The 22,501-nt window shown below is 35.9% G+C and overlaps 2 protein-coding genes across 2 annotated transcripts in view; both read right to left on the bottom strand.

Moving 5' to 3' along the window:
- Positions 1-13,154, bottom strand: part of ttn.2 (titin, tandem duplicate 2) — a 169,052-nt gene extending 155,898 nt beyond the window's left edge. The window contains exons 1-6 of the mRNA XM_084122514.1: positions 12,929-13,154; positions 11,290-11,393; positions 10,528-10,731; positions 770-1,057; positions 594-682; positions 301-521 (exon numbers count right to left, since the gene is read on the bottom strand). Coding sequence (XP_083978640.1) covers positions 301-521; positions 594-682; positions 770-1,057; positions 10,528-10,731; positions 11,290-11,380 — 893 coding nt within the window. The 5' untranslated portion in view covers positions 11,381-11,393; positions 12,929-13,154. The remainder of the gene's footprint in view (positions 1-300; positions 522-593; positions 683-769; positions 1,058-10,527; positions 10,732-11,289; positions 11,394-12,928) is intronic.
- An 819-nt stretch (positions 13,155-13,973) lies between these two features.
- ccdc141 (coiled-coil domain containing 141) overlaps positions 13,974-22,501 on the bottom strand; it is a 29,317-nt gene continuing 20,789 nt past the window's right edge. The window contains exons 21-27 of the mRNA XM_084122520.1: positions 21,989-22,101; positions 21,825-21,887; positions 20,705-21,247; positions 19,132-19,961; positions 18,173-18,345; positions 15,106-15,245; positions 13,974-14,245 (exon numbers count right to left, since the gene is read on the bottom strand). Of these exons, the coding sequence (XP_083978646.1) occupies positions 14,228-14,245; positions 15,106-15,245; positions 18,173-18,345; positions 19,132-19,961; positions 20,705-21,247; positions 21,825-21,887; positions 21,989-22,101 (1,880 nt within the window). The 3' untranslated portion in view covers positions 13,974-14,227. The remainder of the gene's footprint in view (positions 14,246-15,105; positions 15,246-18,172; positions 18,346-19,131; positions 19,962-20,704; positions 21,248-21,824; positions 21,888-21,988; positions 22,102-22,501) is intronic.

Below are 22,501 nucleotides of genomic sequence, written 5' to 3' on the forward strand. Positions count from 1 at the left end.
TAGGGTCACTAATTTGACTGAAATCTACATCAATCAATCTAATGTGCGTACACATAATTTTAATCATTTTCCCAAATTGTTACTTATTTCTTTATGAATAAACATTTTGTAATGTGGAATAAATTACAGAATCCAAAAAGAAATATTTTCTCAAGAGTAAAGTCCATCACTTTAAAGTTATTTTATGAAGTTACTACTTTAATGCTATCATCAAATCAACATAGGTTTAGAATCAAGTCCACTTAAAAATATAATATGAATTGTCTACACATGTAAATCTGGAAACTTTAGATACATTACCTGACAGGAGAGGGTGTCGGGCCCTTAACATGCCTCACAGGAGAGGGAGACTGTTGGCGAGCTGCTGACACTCTAGTCACTTGTGAAGGGGGGGATTTGGAGGTTGGTTTAGGGGGCACACGAGGTGGAGTCTTATGTGCCAGCTGTTGGGTCACAACCCCACCCTCTACTTGCATTTGCATCATGGCTGTGGCAGAGGCCTCGTAATGAGCCTCCATCCTCTGTTAAAAGAAAATAATTAACACAGTGATCTACGGGGTAAATTCTGTTGCGGCTAGTTCACAGTCACTCACCTTCTCTACTCTAGTCTGACGAGTCTGTGAAATCTGAGAGGCTGAAATGATTGTTTTTGACTTCTTTGCAGGTACGACTTCTTCTTCACCTGTGAATCATGAATGAATTGCTAGTTGCGACATCTATAAAATAAAAATAAAAAATGATACACATTTTTACCAGCTAAAAATCTTACCCTGAACAAGCAACTCTGCAGTTGAAGTTGCACGTCCACTGCTGTTAGAAGCACTGACAGAATAAGTTCCAGAATCTTCTGGGAAGGCCTCGGCAATCAACAAACTGTAAAGATCTCCATCTTGAACAATCTGAAAGTCAGCAGAGCTCTGAATCTCAGCTCCCTCTCTGTAGAACTTCACCACAGGTGCAGGGATTCCTGTAACTCGAACATCCAGTCTCACTTGGCTTCCTTGTCTCACAGTCATACTTTGTAGTCTCTGAATGAAGTTTGGTGGCGCAGTTTCAGCTGCAAATTAAAAACAAGTAATTTTTTTTACTTTTAACACAACAGTAGGCCATCACATTCTCTCTTAAGGCCAATTCACACTGCACCAATGACCTAGCAACGCAGACAATCATCAGATTACAGTACATCACTTGTCAGGCATTCCACAACTCCACAAATGTAAACATGTTCAATCAGCGAAAACAAGTGCCGACCATGCTAACAGAAGCTGGCAGGGGTATTGCTGTCTGTTGCTGCTGTACTTGCCAGTGCAATTTGAACTGGCCTTTATACTAATTATATAAAATTAATACATATAGCCTATGTATATATATATATATATATATATATATATATATATATATATATATATATATATATATATATATATATATATATAATTTATAATAGCTTATTGCCATTTATTATCCTTTAACCTTGCCTGGCATGTGCAATATCAAAAAAGATAAGTGTATACCCACTAGGAAAAGCCAAGGATTTCCGTATACCCACTTAAAAAAATGTGTTTGTGTTTGCGAAGCGACGGATCGAATCGCGACACTTGCTGTATAAAGCAGAACGTCACGGAATTTGGCCATTTTTGAATGAATAAATCCAAAGTATGGCTGTACAATGAATCAAATCTCGATATGGACTAGTGTCTGTGAATATTTAAAGTTAAAAGAGACTGCAATAGAGTGCCGAAGTTATGACGTCACTTTGTAGACCAAAACGCGGAAGTGAGTTAGCATTTTAGCACTAACGGTTCCCTCGCCCTAAAGTCTATGGGTTTTTTGAATGGGTTTTTGCTAAATCGCCTGAAATAAGCTCTGTGGTTAACAAAGCCTCTAAATATTTTCACGTTTTGATCTATGACATAAAACACACCAGTTATAACCTGCTTGTGATTTTTTTAAACTTTATTGTGTCTTAAAAACGGTGGTTGCTAACAAGTTGCTAAAAGGGACTACATCCTTTGGCGGGGACGTTAGACGTCATCGTGACAAACAGGAAATCTCTCACTAGCCCGCGTTTCAGCTTCACGTTCTTAGAAGTTTACCTTTCAGTTAGCATAACGTTATATATTTAGTCTTTTCAAATATTGTTGTACACAGAATTCTGTGATATTAAGGTAACCGATTACCAGTTCTTTGTTTCTGTGGAGAGACTGTAGTTCGATAATGGTGTTTTGTTTTGTCCCGAGATGCAACCACAAGTCGTCGAATGAAAGATGCTCGTTTTACCGTTTTCCGTCCGATGTTAGCAGCTACCCAGCGGAGATTCTGGGTTTCGTGCCGTAAGGTAAGCTCACACAACGATGATTTCCATGTGAACACCGTATTTACTGCCTTAATGTGGCCACGACGAAACTTTAATGGTGCATATTGCTTAACACGCTTATGTTATTTTGACGGTCAGATGGAGTTAAAAAGGCTAGCAGTAGCAAGAATAAACGTTTTTCATAACCAAATCAACAGCTAAAATACCTTTTGTCTTTCTCTTAAAATATCTAAAAGCTTGTTTACTTTGCCACTGTTTAATAGATTAGATCCCCTGCAGTTTTGTTAAAGGCTAACGTTACGTCGAGAAATGTGTTTAATTAAAATAATACGTGGTTTATTGACTTTTATTGTAACTTGTTTGGATAGAATTATAGAAAGGGTGGGTCCTGCACCCTGATATTTGTGAGCTTGGCTTTTACCCACTTATAATAATATGATCGTAAACAGCATTAGTTAAGGCATTAGGTAACAATGATATTAATCTTTGTTATTTTAGTAGTAAATGTTAACTATAGAGCATCACAGTCCCGCCCACAGCCCGAGAGCGCTTTGGTTCCGGAAGTAAATTTCCCATTCATTTCTCCCATTGACGTTTTGGAAAATCCGTATTTAAAGTGTAAGTTGCAGGTTAAATTTTTCACGAAGATAATGCAATGTGTTTTTAAACATAAAGATAAGAACTGCCCACCATTGTTTTTTATACAAAAATGCTGATATAATATGAAAAATTGTAGGGCTGTGGTCCATAAGGAATTTGATGGTTTCCCACATCCTCAGTCGTTCTCCAAATAGCCATAATACAGTAGGAATCTAGCAGTAGTGATGGGCGGATCGATCCTTAAGTATCGATACTTCGATACTGACGTGGTATCGAAAAGGATCGATCCTCACATAAAAATATCGATCCAAATGTGTTTTTTTACCAGTAATTTTTTATTAATTTAGCACGCAATTCAGTGCATAAAATAAGCTTCTAATTGGAAAAATAATCGAATGTTAGCGGATAATTGTGTAGGATCATTTATATACTGTCTATGTGTAGGATAGAACTTTTTCTCCTAGTCATCTGGATACAAGACGAAACCAATCAATCACAGAGAGCGTTCGATGCTGGTGCTTCGCTGAGCTCACAGGCCCAGTGCGTTTGGGAAACGAAGCCTTGCTTAGATGACAGAGAAACAATCGGGTTATTTCGCAATAAACAAACCAAAAGTGTACATAACGGTTCAAAATGTTGACGTCAGTAAGATTTTTTTAATGAAATTAATATTTTTATTCAACAAGGATCGATGCATTAATTTGATCAAAAGTGATCAGTCAAGGTAGACTGTTAAAAAAAAATCTACTTCATATAAATGCTGTTCTTTCAACTTTGTTCATCAAATATTTCTGTATAAATGTATCATGGTTTCCACAAAATTATGAAACTGTTTTCAACATTGATAATAATAAGAAATGTTTCCTGAGCAGCAAATCAGCATATTAAAATGAATTATCATCATGACTGGATTAATGATGCCGAAAATTCAGCTTTGATCACATGGATAAATTACAGTTTACTATGGCATAGAAAACAGATAGCCTATGTTAAATTGTAATATTACAGTTTTTACTGTAGGCTATTTTTGATCAAATAAATGCAGAAGAGAATTAAAAATCTTACAGACCCCAAACTTTTGAACAGTAGGCTAGTAGTAGGCTAGTACTATAATTAGGGTAGTTTTGTAAAAGTCACTGACTAATTACAGGCGAGTTGAGAGCACAAAATATTTAGGGCTAGTAGTTATGAAAACGTATTCAGATTTAGCATATTAATGATGCATTCACCTCATAAATTATGACACACGGCTCTAGCACAGGAAAGTGCATACAAGTTCAAGTGCATGCTTTTAAAATAAAAAAGTATTGGTATCGGTATCGATATCGGTGATACTGGCTCTGTATTTACTTGGTATTGGATCGATACCGAAATTTGCAGTATCGCCCATCACTATCTAGCAGAGTATGGTTTGCGAGTTCCTCTTGTGACGTCATCACCCAGTAACTGAAAAAACACGCTACCTTTGAAGAAACCCCAATAAATGTTATTTTAACGCATTTTAAGACAGAAATAATTAAATGTATACATATAGAGCACTTTAATTTACACATTAATTGGCTGTGGTGGTTAACCTGCAACTTACACTTTAAAGAGTTTTAGAGCATGTCTGAGGATAACCAGCTACGGCTGAACTCATAGGCATACAACATATCGTTTCGAGTGAAAAAACGACGAGAAAATCCAAAAAAAGTCAAAGGTACAAGACTGTGTACATATTTTCATTTCCGAGCAAAGGAACTACTCATCCCATAAACCACCGCGCCTCACTGAAGTCGACTGAAGCCACAACCGCGAAAGAGCCTTTAGATCGACTTTCAAATCTGACGACGGCCACGCGAACTTTTTCTTGTGCAGTTTATAGCAGTTCTTTCAGTAGTAATCGTGTAAATAATAGTGTTTTATAGGTATTGTGTATTGAATTTTATATTTATCATCGTGTATTTTATCGTGTATTTTATATTGTGTGCGTGTGTGAAAAGCGGTTAACGATAACGATTACAATTATTTTGTGAAAAGACATTAATCTGTGTTTAATGAGATGGTTTAGCGTCTGTTCTCAATATTACAGGACACTCTGCTGACAGGACAGGTTGAAGATGTTTTTGTTCAAAGGTTCCAAAACATGTAGCATGCATTCTATTCTACTTTACAATTATTTGTAATGTCTAGCATGTTGTGTTGTGTGTGGACGTGTTTATGAAACTGCCGGTAGCCGGTAGCCGGGTCACCAACAGCCTGCAAGGTTTAATAGTTTTGGCGGTCCGCGGCGTTCTGCTCATCAGTTTCAGTGGCCCACGGGCAGGTTGCAGACAAATGCCTCAACAATTTCCCACTTGTGGTCCATGCTCATTTTATTCATGAAGTTATAGTTCATCCTTAATTGTAATAACATTTAATGTATTTTCTTAATAACAAGTGAAAATTAAACAGTGATGGTCAGCAAACCAGAAAGTGCATCATATTCAGTTTATTAACTTGCCATGAACAAATTATTACACAAATGTTCAGTAAATGCATGAAGAGGTATGCCTAAGCTAAATATTGTTTTGACAGTGGCATCATAAAATGCTTGATATGACTCATACCATATGGAGGCTACAGTAGCCTAGCTAAAGTGAACGATAATGCTAACTAACGTTGCCATCTCCCTACAAAACTCACCACAACTTTGTAGGTCTTGTCCCTCATGCTGGCCCTTACAAAACCCACAAGCTGACCCTCGGACACGCTACACTCAACTACATGACCCGATTTGAAGTGGTTTTCACCCCTTTTAACACTTTTGTTTTCCTCCTTGAAAAAAGCCATCATGGCAGCCAAGGAGATCATGATTGCACTGATAAGTCTACCGTGCAAAAAACGCAACAAACACAGGTTTTTTTTTTTTAATGATCTTCAGTCTTCACGGACTTTCGCGGGGTTTAACCAGACAGTTACACGAGCTCCACCAATCAGATTGTGATTGTGGGGATTGTGGGATTGTTCAGGATTGTGGGTAATGAAGTACTTCTCCAAGACATCGCGAATAAAAGGCATTTATCCCAAAACAAGGTTAGTGCCCCATGAACTTTTGGCGGTTATATGAGCATATACAATCGCTTAGTACAGCCGTAGCTGGTTTTAAGTCTACCATGTATGGTTACGTTTTTATGGCTTATATCCCAACTGTCAATGGAGAAATTGTATTGAATTTTTACTTCCGGAACCGGCTGTGGGCGGGACTGTGATGCTCTATTCAGGGCTTAATTTGAGCCGGAACATGTTCCGTCACCTCCGACATTGGATCCGGAACCTTTTTTATTGGATCCGGCACCTCCTGTGTCACTAAAATTAATTGCCTAAATGAAAAAAATAAAATTACTGTTTGTGTAGTGTTCAATGTTTGTGACACATGACTTGCGCGCTTGTTGTACTAGTTGAGATTGCTGTTAGCCTCGATCGTTTCACTCAGGGGAAAAATCTGATCAAGAAGGAGACCACGGTGGACACAGCAGTAGTATCGACATAATATCTCGTTATTTCGACATAATAAGGGGACATTCTAATCTACATTAAGCCACATTAAGCGTTCTTATAATGGTTTTCTATGGGAGGAAAATGCTTAATGTGTAAATGCGTTCACATTCTGGGCTCATATGATTTTTTGTACATAGCATAGCCTACTTTGTTATGATTTTAGTATCATAATGATTAATAAATGCACGCACAATTATCCGTGAACTTGATTTGAACAAATGCCTTTCAACTTGTGTGTGCAAAATTCAGAATTAAATGAATGTGCAGCAATTTGTACAAATATAGAGTATGTAGGCCTACTATACTTTTGTAGCCATTAAAAAAGCGCATTTAGTTTCATATTTGTTAAAATATTCTAATGTTGTTTTTTTCCATTTATGTTGATTTATGAAAAGTGAACAGCACGACCGAGTAAGATAGGATGCGCAATATGAGACATGGAGTGGGTCAGACATGATTTTGACCACTTCATCAAGCTGTTTTGTAGAAAGCCTTTCTTTAAAGTGAATTTCGTTTTGTATAAATTGTATCTTAATTTTAATAAATTTTTCATCAACCAATTGCCTGGATTTAATTAATAAGAAACAAATATAACAGACAATCATGGAGGCGCCCGCGCGGTCACTTGCATTGCACGTGAACTGGAGCACATCCTAACTTAACGAAACTCAGAAAAATGAAAAATACATCAAATACACAAAGCGAAATAATTCAAAACGAAAAAGGCTACTCTCTGATTATGTAATCCATTAGGCCTATTTATGTGCATTTCTCTCTATAGGCGCGTTCACACGGAGATGGCGATCGTCAACTTCATCTTTGCAGCCGAGTGACACTGTCAGAGAAAACACTTGTTTATTAATAAAAATCAATACACGCGTCACCGGATTTACAAATGCACGCACACATATTATGTCGAAATAACGAGATATTGTGTTGAAATAACATTATTATTAATAATAATATCTTTTAGAATATTTGATTGAATGCTGAATGTTGCGCTTGTTCAATTTAATACAATTAAAACTTTAATTGTGATCATTAACATAACTGAATATTAAATATTTAGTGGCCAAGTTTTGCGCAGCTCCCCCCGTCAATGATCTAGCACCCCCTCAGCACATGCGTTAAAAATTATCTGGCGCTGTCCCTGCAGAGAAGCTACGTAGGCAGTGTAATTTTTTGTTGTTGTTGTTGTTCCGTTACCTCCAACCCCCGTTTTGAGTCGCCGGAAGCACCCCCACCCCCCCCTCTGCGCTCCGGGACCTCCCACTTTACAAATTATGCACTGACTATATTTAATGTGCTATATAAACGTGGACAGATCAATGATAATGTAAATGCTGAAAAACTCCATTCTAATTTAATACAAATATTTTATTGTGTGATCCCCCCACCAAATACACAAATTAAATGTTAAACTATTGTATACTACTTGTATACTATTGTAACTACACTCCAGTCAGCTCACAGTAATGTGAATGTGAGATAAAATTTACTACACTGGCTCTCACATTGGGGCTTGTGGATTACCAGGTAAAAATATATAGAAAATGTTAACAAAATGAGTATATATGGTTTATTTAGGGAACATGTATGGTTTAATTATAATATATTATAATAAGCATTTGTTGATGCTATTCGACAATTCTCTTTAAATTTAACATATATAATTATATACAACTATTATATTAAATGTTTGGAATTTAACTGTGTTATGCTTGTTCAGAGATTATTTGTATAGTTATCTTAAATACATAGAACACTATTATAACTCCTCTATCTCCCTAGTTTTACTTACCGAGACTTGATAAACCTTGTCCCTCATGCTGGCCCTTACAATACCGGCAAGTAAACCAGCATCTAAGCTGCACTGTTCTACATGTCCAGATTTATAGTGGTTCTCTCCTCGATCTATGGTTTTTCTATCATCTAAGAAAAAGGACATAAGATTGTAAATTGATACGGCCATAGCTAACGTTAGTGCTTCTGAGATGGTAAAAGCGCGTTTTTTTTCTGGCGAATTAGCAAATGGTATGCAAACATACAATCAAACATAATACAGTGAAGTAATACAGTGAAAGATAATCTTTAAATCTTTAAAGTTTATTTGGGGCACAATGATCAGGCATAACAATCTTAATAATAATCTTAATCACAAAGAAAATAATATTAAGGTTTATATAAACTAACAAAATAATAAACAAATAAATAAAACATTAACAAAAGATAAAAAAAATCTCAGAGAGGCACGCATAAACAAAATTAGTTTCTAACATTTCTGGAAAAAACGAATGGGCAATATTTCTCATGAAAAAGTGGATAAGTGTTCATACACAGCGCAGATCATAATGAGCGAGCGTGTTTTTTAAATAAAGTTTGAGGAAGCTTGATGATGACGTTGATCCGCGACCATGGTGTGCTGAAGTCCGTTTATAGCCTACCGTTAGCATTTTATATTTGACGGCTTTATTTAGGCTTCAAAATGTATAAATTTTGGATTAACTTGTAAAGATTATCTTGATAGACAAAACGTGTAAGGGTCACAACTCTTTGTTGAACACAGATCTTATTTTTTGCGATTTTCCAAAAGTCTATGGGGAAAATGCATAGCTTTTCGATCGAGGGAACCCATGCGCCGCTAACTTCCGGGTTGTCCTACAAAATGACGTCATAACTTCGGCACTCTATTGTTCTATGCGTCTCTGGGAATGAGCGCTCAATGTGTGCTCCACTACACACACACTGAAGCACGCGTGACGCTCGTGGTGTTTTCAGCGTTTCACTGTATTCACTGAGACATGATGTAGGCTACACATGTGAACTTTATCGCAGAGCTGCTATGAGAGTCACTTCACGAGAATTTCCACCATTTCATTTGATAAAACTATCGTCATTCATTCATATACAGACAGAAACTGTAATGTCTTTACGACAACCTGTCAAAATAAAAGTTCGGTATAACTTGAAGAAATTATAACAGAAATATATTACTATTGCACTAATAATAATAATAATAATAGTTTATTAAAACACACAGAAACTCAAATGTCTGCAACCCACCAAAATAAAAGTTTGGTCTAACTCAAAGAAATTAATAATAATAATAATAATAATAATGACATCTATTTAAATGTTATTTTAAAGGAACAGCACACAAGTTTTCATACATGTTTTAATTTAAACCGTAAACTTGCCAAAACAATAACACCATTTTTTTCAAAAACACCATTTCTAAAAGTTCTGGGAACGTTGTTTTATGGTTGCAAAATAATAACTTAAAAATAACCATTTGGGAACGTTCTTTATAAGTTATTTTTAGGTTATTTAAAAGTAACCACCTTGCAACATTCTGGGAACGTTATTTTATGGTTACATAAATATAACACCAAAAAAGAACGTTCCCCTAACGTTAGTATTTGGTTCCCAAAAAAATAACCAAGTTATTATCACAGTTTGCCCCGATCAAGTAAGAGTGTGACATTTTAACATGCAGTGAATGTAAACAACAATAATCTGGGTCTTCGATGCGCTGCAGGTTAAGGAGTTAAACATTAGTGGTTTCTAAAATGCTGTTTGAACGTTTAAACGCAATTAAAGGTGTATGTACTTGCATATAACAACACTTTTGAGACCCCCAAGCAACCCTTAGCTCCTTTGCCCCCCATGTCCCCTACATTTAAATCCCCTGTCAATACAGCACTGCCTTGCAAGCACTGGAAAAGGTGACACACATTCCTTTCCATAAATTCTTCAAGCAATGACAGCCTGCATGTGTAACAATAGCCTACCACTGGATACCTTTACCACTTTAACAAGTAACAGTCATCAACTTTATGAGACGATCAGTTAATCCACATATTTGCTTACTGTAGCTCAAGGGTGCCAGCACGCAGTGGGAGAATTCATGACTCTACTACAAATTAACTTGTAATCACTATAATCATTAACAAATGAGACAAATTTATATTTTATTAACACTAATTTTAGTAGGCTAACTATAGCATTTTGGAAGGCAAACTTACGATTATAAACATATAAAAAAAAAATTTTCTGGTGGCAATAGCTCAAACCAAGTTACTGGTTATTACCTGTAACCAGCAGTTCAGCGGTGCTAGTGGCTTGTCCAGCGCCATTGGTGGCTCTCACAGAAAATCTTCCGCTGTGTGCGGCTGTCACGGCGGGGATCATCAGAACAGCGCGGCCATCGCTGAACGAGATCTGAGCGCCGGGCAGAGCGGCAGCAGTAAGAACCTGGCCATCACGAAACCAGCTCACCTCTGGAACTGGATTGCCTGTGGGTAGAGTTTTATGTTATCATAATATAATAAAATATTTTATCTAGACAAATACAAACATTTCTTAATCTGTAATCAAAATTAATGTCCCCTTGGTGGATAGAAAGATGGAGCTGGGGCCCCTTGTTGCATAGCCTATAGTATAAAATTTAGGTTTTCATTTTAATCCTGACCTGAACATGCATATGGTACCATATTAATGCATTTACAACTTTATAATGATGCTTAAACATTGCACAGTGAAATAAATTATTTACTTGCTCAGACTAATTTATACATTATTATAATAGTTGTCTTTATAAACAAATATAAAGAAAAAAATAAATTAGCTAAATGTTTTACTATCCCTCCCACAAATAAATAAAGCGATCAAACAATAATGGCTGGATCTCCTACAATGCTGCTACAGACCACAAGGTGAAAACCACTTATTCAGATAAATTCATCAGTGCTATGTAATGAAAACACTCTGTGGAGTTATGCAAATAAATACAAACATTCCTTTAACTAATTTCATATTGCAGCAATGGAATGGCAAAGTGTTAACATTCTTACCACTAACTTGAGCTTCGAACGTTGCAGCACTACCCTCAAGTGCCACAACGCTCTGAAGCGGTTGTGTAAATGTTGGCGCCTGTGTTGACATGGTGGAAGGCACCCTAAAGGAAGACATAAAATAAAATTATAGTTTTGGCATGGAACCCTGCAAAAACTTAAAAGAATATAATATCTTAAATTCAAAAAGAGAACAGTATTTTTAGCAGCTTCTAAACAGACTAATCATTGGTGTGGTCCCTATCAACCTGTTAGAACCTGGCCTGTCACTTGAGATTCAGTGGCTCCATTGGGTGTTAAGCCAAACATTTGGGCCTCATATCAACTGACAGCTCTTGAGACATGACAGTAACAACTGGTGCCTGTGGCCTGCAGTGAGCTCTTTTTCTGGCATGACGCATAATTTAGAATAGCCCTCCAGTTATAACAGCCAGACAGGTCTGTATCATCAAATCTAAAACTAATCTAAATAAGTGGTTTATGCATCTTTATTGAACTTGTGACTCAATCTCAATGCTGGATTGAAAACCTGGTCCTCTGCCAAGCAATACTGAGATGTTATTCATTAACACACTGCATAATCACACAATCTCTTAAGGTTTAAACACTCTGCATTTAACATGAACCAGTCTCGATTGTCTGGAGGATAAAAAAAAGTTCCTTTGAAGAGAACTAGTTTATAATTAGAATTTAAAATGGCTGACAGGAACTACTGGACACATGACCTTTACCTAAAATAGAACAACACAGACTGAACAAAATTCAGGTATAGTTCATGTGGAAATAATTATATTGTTGTAAAAGTACTATTACATTTGTGTATAATCAATATGTTAGTTACCTGTATAGCTATCATAAATAATTTGATATAATTTAAGTTTACATATTTAAATTCATTAAAATAAATCTAAATGAAAACTTAGCATTGCTCCGAAATATACAACCACAACAATTTTTTTTTTTGCACTTTAAGAGACTAACAACTCATGTTTAATGGAGAATAAATTGACTTACATTCTCATTTATTAAAAAAAAAGAAAAGAAATTAAGAATGATAAAAATAAATTATAGCCTCATATGAATGGTTTTACCATAGCAATAATTCAAAGGTAACCAGGTTCATTAATATCGAAAGTTCAGAATTAAACCTTAAGAACCATAACTTGAAAATAACTGTAGATCTGCACAACAATAAGGCAGAAGTTTCCAGCAACCACTTTAAGAAAATCCATTTAAACTGCAATAAATGTTCATAAGCTAACCAAACCCAGTGTCACAAAAGGCATCCTCTAAAAATAGTCAGTATCCAGCTTGATTGACAGTCACCATGTGGCACATAGCTGGAGGTGCAACTGATATCTCTGCTGCTGATTCCCTTAAAAAGACATCATGGCCCAGCTAGGGCACCACTCTAATGCTATCACAGGCTATTCTTGGCTTTACTAAAACCACTTCACCATTTTATAACCTTCAGCAACGAAAAGTCTTAGAACAAAATCAAATGAATATTCATTCAATTTGATAACATCATGAGCATAAGTAAACATTGCCTTTGATATTTCTACTCTGTTAGAATCACACAACAAAGCATCATTAGAAAGCACTGGCACATGGGTACAAGAGCACAAAGCATACTTACTTGTATCCAAGAGTGCCTTGAATTGGAGGGACGAATCCCAAAGGGCTTTGTCTTCTGAAACAATGTCCTTATCCAGATATGATTTCAGAAAACACAGTGTGAGAACGGATGAGCCTCGAAATATCCCAAAAAACAAAACTACACAGGGTCTTAACCGTGTAGTTTTGCTTTTTTCCCTTGCAATCCCTACACCCGAGGCAAGGCTGGGAATGCTCCAACTGCTCAGAAGTGTTAACATGGTGGTTTTACTTTATATACCCCTTGGCTAATCAGCATCATCACTACATTGCCATGCCCCATTGGCCATCCCCCCACGAGGCATCATGGGAGGTAGCAGCCATTTTATGAAAACTCACACCTGTCACCTACTTTACTTAACATAACGCAGGACTCATTATCACAGAGTGTCTGAAACCCCCCGTACCTAAAGAAACAGGAAAATGCCCCTCATAAAGAAAGAAATCTTCGCTAGCTTTATCTCATAAATTAATCACTGTTACAGCATGTTGATCCCCAAGAAGTGAAGAACCAAATGGGGGAGAAGGGCTGTCACTGTCACTCAAGCTTTGAGTCTGCATGATAAACGTCTCCAGCTCAGATCACAGGCAGTGTTCACCCATTTGTTTTTCTTTTGTTTATCTGTATAGTGTGGCAGAAGTGACTTTTGAAACTTTGTGAAGGAAAGAAGTTACATTCTGAACATTACAATCATGGTGAGATCTAGTTGGTTTAGCAGCAAACTAAAACTGACAGAGGAGACCAGCATGTTAAAGATAGGCAGTGACATGTAAGAGTGGAATGCATGACTAGCATTGACAAGGACTTGCATGAGTTGACTTTTCAAATGCTCCTTTGTCTGCATTCATAACATACATACACACATACTATATGTTGACAATCACATATGGGAGTTATTTAATAGTATGAATCATGATGATCTTGATATTTTTTTCCCACATTAGGGAATTTCATCTCTGTAGGTTTTCAGCAACAATCACTGAAAAACAACATAGACACAGCTGTTTTTCAGTTGTTTATTTTTGTTCAGAATGTGGTTATATGACATTTATTGGTATTGGTTAATGGTCTGAATAGTTTTTGCAAGGCAACGTATACACAAAATAATCAGTTGCAAGCAGTAGTGTTACAGATATTATCCATTTTTTTAATAATTCACAAAGAAGATTAGGCTCAGTGAACTCTGATATCCAAAGTTTTCCCATAAACAGAATCTGTGCCTGTGAATGCAAAGAGTGATATGGTTTTCCAGATCCTTATACATCCCATAATCAGTGACCTTTATGGTGTTTTTGGCCCCTGTTAACAATATACATACAAATAATCATTATTATTGTATATTTTGTTAGATAGTCTCTAATAGTCAGCAAAACACATCTTTCTCCTGAGTCATCCGGCAAGTACAGGCTCAAAAATCTGTTTTATTAATACTTCGTTAACACTTTACATTAAGGCTGCCCTTGTAAAGGGTTCATAAAGGTGTTTATTCATAATGAATAAGTCATTTACAAATGCTTTAAAAATCTTTGATAAGCAGTTATAACTGCATGAATAAGAATGGTGACTTTAACGCAATACCTGCCAAATAGTGAGTCATTTTTAACTCAAATGTTATAAATGCTTAATAAATGTATTTATTCACACTTATTTATGAACCAGACCTTAAATTCATTGAAAGTCGTTGGGATGTGCTGGAGGAGACTCTACAGAGTGCTTGACTCTTGCATTGTCAATACAAAATCTTGATGCACCTCTTGATGGAAAAAAATGTTGTGATGTTATGTCCATCAAGAGGTGCATAATTTTTTGGTCAAGATCTTGTATTGACAATGCAAGAGTCAAGCACTCTGTTAAGTCTACTCCAGTACATCCCAAAGACTTTCAATGAATTTAAGGTCTATATATATACTGGTGTACGTACTACAGAGCCCCTATAGGGACATAGTGATGGGAAAAATGTGAAGTTTTGCATTCCTCCAAAACACTTTGTATTGGTTTGCAAATCCTTTGTGTTTCCTTCAAAAAAGGTTTTGCATTCCCTCAAAACCTTGTGTTCGCTCACAAAGAAAGAAAGAAAATTTTGCAATGGAACACAAAGTTTCTCAGGGGGATGCAAACATTTTGCGAGTGAATGCAATGTTTCTATACGTTTGACTCACTTGGCTCTCGTCACATGCTGAAACCTTAGTATCATTCATACAGAGCACTTGAGGATAAGTGCAGTGTGAGCTGAGGTCTTCTTCCACCAATACATTTTGCTCATCCAGTCTGGAGAGGAAGTGTGGAGTGGCCCTGTGTCCTGAGGAAATCAAATTGCATTGTAATATGCACTGAATATGAAGCAGAAATTATCATATCATTATCTCGAACAAAAAAAGGCTAATAAAAATGTTATAGTTCAAAAAGGGTCGTCATACTCCAACTTGTGCCTCATTAAGCATGTTACCTGCCTTTATTGTTTACTGTTGGAAAAAAGTAGTAAGTAAAAAAGTAAAGAGCACTGGAGGTAAAGTTAAAAGTATAACTGCGAGACAGCTGTATCTGAATGCAGGGTGAGGAATGACGCCATAGACACCTTCTCAGTAGGGCGACATAGCAAGGAAGCAAAGGTGTAACCCGAGAGCCCTGAGTTATGCTGTGTGATTACAGTAACATGCCCCTGACTAATAGTCCCCCTTTCATTCAGTAGAGAGCCTTAAAGACACCATAAAATCAAATTTGAAGTTTTGAGGCTTTTACATTTGAGGTAATTTGTATGCTAAGCTAATCTATTCGCTATCGCTAAAGGTTCATTCATTCAATTCATCATTCAACATTATTCATAATTATTTCTCTTCTCGTAAAACGAACTAAAATAATGATGACTCATCTTGCACTTAATGAAGTATCAATATTGATATTAACAATAAAATGCTCTCTAAAATAATATTTTAATATGTTTCTTCCCAACTTCATTTTTAATTGGAAAAGACTCTTAATTTTTTGTACTAAAAAACTTTTAATGAGTAAAAAAAAATACTCAAACAATTTCAAAGGGTCTTTAAGGATCAGGTTTTAAGCAAGCCTTAAGTTACAGAACATATAATCCATCCTGTATCTATTTTACATATAAAAAAATGTATTTCCTACCAAAAGGAAAAATATTTTATCAACAGGATTTATCAACAGGTTATTAGTAAACGTACTTGTCAACAAAATCAACAGAAATTCAGAACACAATAAGAAACTGAAACTCATGTGGATATTATGACACCACTGACAAGCAACTTGCATGCAATAAACAAAGTTAATTGTGATGTGTCTATTAGCTGGTGGGCTTGTGAATATACTTCCCTCAGTCACCTCCTACCTCAGGTCAAATTACAGACTCTCACAACCAAGGGTACATACTGTACAACAGTCCTTACTCTTATTTTCAAGCTTAGTGTTGGCAAGTTAGATATGAAGCCCTTTGAACACCAATATGTCTGTATAAAATAAGGGTCACTATAAATTTAATCTATAAATATAAGGCTTTATATTAAGTGTATTTAACTATGTACTAACATTTAAATCAATCATTTGATACAATGTATTGTGTACATGTTTTTACATTGCACTTATATTTAAAAAATACCAATCTCAATATCAGCAAAAGTGTTTTGCAATAAAAAGTGAACACAATAAAACATTTGTTTAATGCAAGTACATAATAGTTAAAGACACCTAATATTAAGTGTGGCTTGCTTTAGATTAATCACTGTTCCAAAAGGTTAAATTACCTTAATTTATGATCATTTATGTATTATATTTATAATTTATCTGGATAATTATGGAAAGTTCAATAAATATAACATAATACAACAAATGTTGGTAACACTTTATTTTGATGTTTCACTTTGGACATTCTACTAACTGTAGGTACTGTACCTTTGCAATTACATGTCAACTACCATCAGAGTCATTAGAGTATTAGTAGACTGTGCTTAATACCTGCTACCACTTTATTTTGATGGTTTCCCAACAGACATTCTACTTACTATAAGTAACTTTGCAAGTACGTCAACTTATTCGACTTACCCGATCACTAACCCAACAGTCAACTAATACTCTAATGAGAGTTAGTGGACATGTAGTTGCAAATTATTGAGAGCTTGTTGAACAGCTTGTTTACTTGCCTTACTTGCCTATGTATTTATTTATTTGGTTGTTGGTTAGTTGGTGTGTACAATTAAAAAAATAAAATAATTATTTTGGACCCCATTTACTTTCATTGTATGGGCAAAACATATAGGCCTATATATTCTTCAAAATACCTTCTTTTGTGTTCTGCAGTCATACAGATTTGAAAGGACAATGAGGGTGAGTGACTGATAAATTAATTTTCCTTATTGAACCATTTCCTTAAGATCTGGAAGTGGATTTGTAAAAAACAACAACAAACTCTTTAAAAATAAATAATTTAATTGCAAAATGCTGAACATGTTATTTCAGAACTGTAACTATAAATAACTGGAGAGCAGACCAGGGCTTCATTACCATCACAAAGGGAATTGTATGCAGATCCATTGCAACTTGCATAATATATTAGGAAAAATACAGAATAATTACTCTCATGTTGAATTTGATTATTGCAAAACATTGTTATAGTGATTTCAGTGTTATAGCCAAAATGAACAAATATGTGGTTAGTTGATGCATACATTTTTAATTAAAAAACAACAAACAAATAAAAAACACTAAATTTTTTACGTTAACATTTATATGGATGTATAAGGTTAAGTGTATATTTAGGTCCTGTGACTGATCAGTATTTCAAAACACCTTTTTGCCTTCTCTAGTTCACTGCATTGTCCTGCAGCGTGACAACATAATTTTTTAAACTACAGATATTCAATGTTGTTTTTCCGAACAAAATAATAGAGCTGCATGCATTAAATTATAAAAGAATAATTAGTTTTAGATGAAGTAAAGCACATCACACCAGAAGATGTGTCAAAAGAGTTTTTATATCTACCCATGTGCTCTTATATTTGTGCAAAGACAGTTAATTTTGTGCACACCAGTGGTTTTGTGACATGTGAAAAAGGTTCAAAAGTAAAGAGTCCACATCAATGAGTTTTCCTTATGTTAATGGCAGTGTCCGTTATTACAACAGCAGATAGAGAAGCCACAAGAAGAAACAGAGGGTGCCAAAGCAGGTGTGCCAGTCCAGTTTGAGAACGTCAAAATCAGGGCTGCTGTTACCTTTGACCTGTAGCATGGAGCTGGACGAGATTGTGCCAGCTGAGTTTGAGGCAGTAACCACATACTGCCCAGAGTCTCTCACAGCAGAGCTGTGAATGAACAATGCATGTTTGCCTTCTTTATGGGACAGTTCAATGTGCTCATCATTGGCCAGTTTGTGTCCATTCTTTAACCTAAACAAAGAGTGAATTATGTCACACAATCACACCACAGCAAAAAAAGGGCACTCATTAATACAAACTCAATGGAAGAGAGAAATTAGAGGTATGTTAAAGTTGAAGGTTTACAGAAAATAAATACAAACTAAGGAAATGTTAGCTACAGGAAATCTAGAATAAAAAGTTAGTATGAATGGATATGCATGAGAAATTAAATCGTTCAAATGAAATGGAATAAAAATGAATGGAATACGTCAACTTTTCTCAACAAACCTGCTTCATGCAGGCAGACACAAATATATGTCTACATAATTGGTCATCTATCTGAACTACAAATACTGGGCTTTGTGATTAATTTTTAGTTTTTAAAAACTGGATATTGATCTATATGTTGTATAATGAGAATTTGCCACCCATTTAGAAACAAAAGTATTCAGATAATTATTAATCTATATACTACACCACCATTCAAAAGTTTAGGGCGGTACCATTTTTTAAATGTTTTTGAAAGTCAAAATTTATTTGATCAAAACACAGTAAAAGTGTTAAGTCTTCTGTTATATATGTCTTTGCTATCACTTTTAAACAATTTGCTGCATCCTTCCTGAAATTTCTCTCTTTCCTTCTAAATTTCTTTAAAATCTTTCTGACCCCAAACTATTGAACAGTTATATTATATTATACATTAAATTATGTTATATTATACATTAAATTATGTTATATTATATTATATTATATTATATCGAAGAAATAGCAAAGAATGTTTTAATTTACAGGTCAAGTTTGTTATAAGCTACCCACCAGGTTAACGTAGGCTCAGGGAATCCAGTGACTTCCACCTCCAGTGTCACTGGAGAGCCCTCCATTACCGTGGTATTAGACAAGGGTTTGGAGAAGTTAGGACCTGTGCCGCCTGTCAGTTTGCCCATAACCTTTTTGGAAGTTGCCCGCCTGATCTCCTCTCGAATGGCTGTGGGCTTGCAGAGATCCGAGTCCAGCTCTGTGGTTAATGGGGTTGGGGTAGCATGCATGTTATTGGGCTGAGCACTGTGGCATTGACCCACACTGGACTCATGCACACACTTTTGCATATCAGTATGACTCTCATGCACTGAGTAAAGCGTTTCAGTGATGCTGCCTGGTGGTGGGTTGCCAGATTTCTTTAAGATGCTGGAGATGGTGTTGGACACAAGACTAGGAGCAGGTACTGTGAGGGGGCTTTGAAGAAAGGAGGATGATTCTGCTCTAAATCTGGCCCCCGAGCCAGTGGTGGGAGATGGGTAGCTCTCGGCCTGGCACGACATCCACTCCTGTTGCCTCTGGTTTAGGGTGTCACCCTGCTGGGAGTGGAACTGGTGGCTGTATTGGTTAACGCGATGGCTGTGAGAGCTCACGCAATAGCCATCATCAAGGTCATTTTCTGACTGAATAATGTTGGATTCTGGAGTCTCAGATAAGGGAGGCAGGGAGATGTCATCTGGGGAGGTGCACTCATATTCATCATTGGAGAGCGACTCCTCAGTGAGATGGTCAGGCTGGAACTCACCCTCTGGTACACTTCCAACAGGAACTGCTGGCTCTGGAGTCCCATGTGACAAAAAGTCCTCCTCTAAAGAATGATGAGCTGCCGTCTATAGAAATAAAACACACAAATAAAGAGAAAAGAATGCCTGTAAATCTCCCTGTAAAATTTGTTACCATATTTTGTTAGTTAGCATTTACAAGCTTAAATATTGTTACATTCCTGTTTCTCGTCCTGTGTGTCATTGTTGTAGTCCTGTGTAGTTTTTTTGGTCTCCGGCTCCACCGTGTTGGCCCTCGAGGGGAAAAACTACACAGGACTACAACAATGGCACACAGGACAGGAAAGTAAATATATTAACTCAAAAATACATGAGAGTTATTAAATCTCATGAGAGATGACATGTAGATACACAGTTGCTTATAGTTAGTAGAATGTCTAAAGTGGACTATCGAAATAAAATGTTACCAGATATTTTATGTGATTATGGTGTATTATTTATACATAGTTTAAAAGAGTATATGCATTTTACATGTCTGTATAACCAGCCATAGAATTTTTTTTATTAAAAAGTACCAAGACATGGCCAGGATGTAAAATCTATATATATATATTTAAACACACTTTAAATGTAGTATATGTTTTAAAAATACATCATTTATTTAAAAATAAATAAATTTAAGTAAAACAGGATTTATTAGTCACTTAAAGAATAGGCCTATTCTTGGTTGAATAGAATTATTAAAATCTTACTTATAATTTGCCTAAGTAAATAAATCAGTCAATCAAACCTTTTCAAAATGGCAAAAGGCACCTTTCCATTGAATGACTCTTATGTCAAACAAGGCTCACCTTGGAATATGAGAGAAAAGGATGATTTCTACTACAGGCCTGATATTTGTCCTCAGAGTTGGCCTTCTGAAGAGGATGCTGTTTCTCTGTACCATGCAACTCCCTTTGGATATCTATGATGATGGGGCGAGATAAAGTTGGATCTCGTGGAGGTGGTGGTGGAGGAGGAGGAGGAGGAGTTTCTTGTGAGTCTCTTTTGGTTTGCTGCATAGTGTGACTCCTCTTATCCCGCTCCACAGGGGAATGGGTCACATTAATGATGTGGGAGTTAGAGATGGAAGTGTGTATTTCCTCTCTCCTCTCTATAGTAGATTTGCACATGATGGTCTCCACTTTGCTGGTCTTGGAATAGGCCTCCTGGGTGTGCAACCTGGTCTCTTGTAGCACTTTTTGATGCTCCGGATGATGCATGTCTGGCAGATCTTGGCTTTGTGCTTTGAGAAGCTGAGGTTTCTTGTTTTCTGGATTCTTGCCGACAGGCATCTCTTTAGTACAGTGTGGGCCTGTCATCTCAGGGGTATGTCCACTTTCCTTTGGTTCAGACTGAAGTGACAACAGAAAAAAGTATGGTTTAGGGTTGAGCGATTTTCTGAATATATATGATATATTTGCAATGCCTTTGCTGATGACAAAATTAAACAACGTTGAATAATGGACTGAGTAAATACCCATTATATTTGTCTATTATGTTTCCTTAAAGGCACTGAACTAACCCTTTAAGACCATCATTACACTGGTTTTATGATCCTTATCTTGTGATTTGTCTCCGATTTAAACTTTAGCAGCAAATATGGTTTTAGAGTTTATATGCAAGTTTGATTAATTTCTGTGAATTAGTTCAATTAATCGATTCAAAACTCTGAACTAATGATTCCTTTAGATCATATACATCAAATATTCACACAAGTATATTCACAGATTTGATTTACAAACAGGGAAAACATGCCTTGATTATTTTTTTTACTCTATGTTTTTGTAATTGAACTTTAATTGTAATTTCCTGCATTTTAAATTGAATTTAAATTGAATGTAACAATTTAGAATGTAACATGTACAAAATGAAGGACAATGTAATTCTGGCATGTTTGAAATTGTAAGTCAAAGCGTTACTGGTGTTTACCGTATCAATGGTGTCCCGTTTGTTGTTGTCTTCAGGTGTAAGAGGTTGTTTCAAAGTCTCTAGCTACAGAAAGAGTTCATTTGAAAATATTAGTAAAAGTATTTTTCAGAAAAAATCTCAGATGAATGTACCAAGTACAATATTATGTTTGGTGTTTTCATCACCTGAAGTTTGGCCTCAAGGTCCAGCAGTCCATTTGAGAGTTCTTTTATTGATTCCACAATTTCATGGTGTTTGTTAATAGTTTTCTCCATATATTTCTTTCCATCTTCAGCACCTACAATTAAAAAAACAGTCACACTGGAAGGCCCACAACACTTCAACTGACTAACTAAATGTCCTTCAGGGTTATATCTATAACATGAAAACATTGGGGAAAAAATCATTTTGACATGCTAATGATTGATATACACGCCTGCCAGTTGTTTAACTGAATTTGTTTTATCATATTGTTCTAGTGTTTCTGATGGGGTGGAATTGACCTGAAACATTTGCTACTATGTTGGATAAATTTCACATTTAAAATAATAAGTCCATGTCCACCTTGTAAGAGCGTATTATGTCAAAGTTTAGTAATTCTAGCTTTTAAATTGATCAGAGGAACATTATAAAGAATTTGAAGGGTTAAAACTATTAATTCCCAAACTGCTGCTATTGCATTTAAACATTGGGCTCTC

This window comes from Abramis brama (genome assembly GCF_963993115.1).
Source record: "Abramis brama genome assembly, chromosome: 8".
In the NCBI taxonomy this organism is placed as follows: Eukaryota; Metazoa; Chordata; class Actinopteri; order Cypriniformes; family Leuciscidae; genus Abramis; species Abramis brama.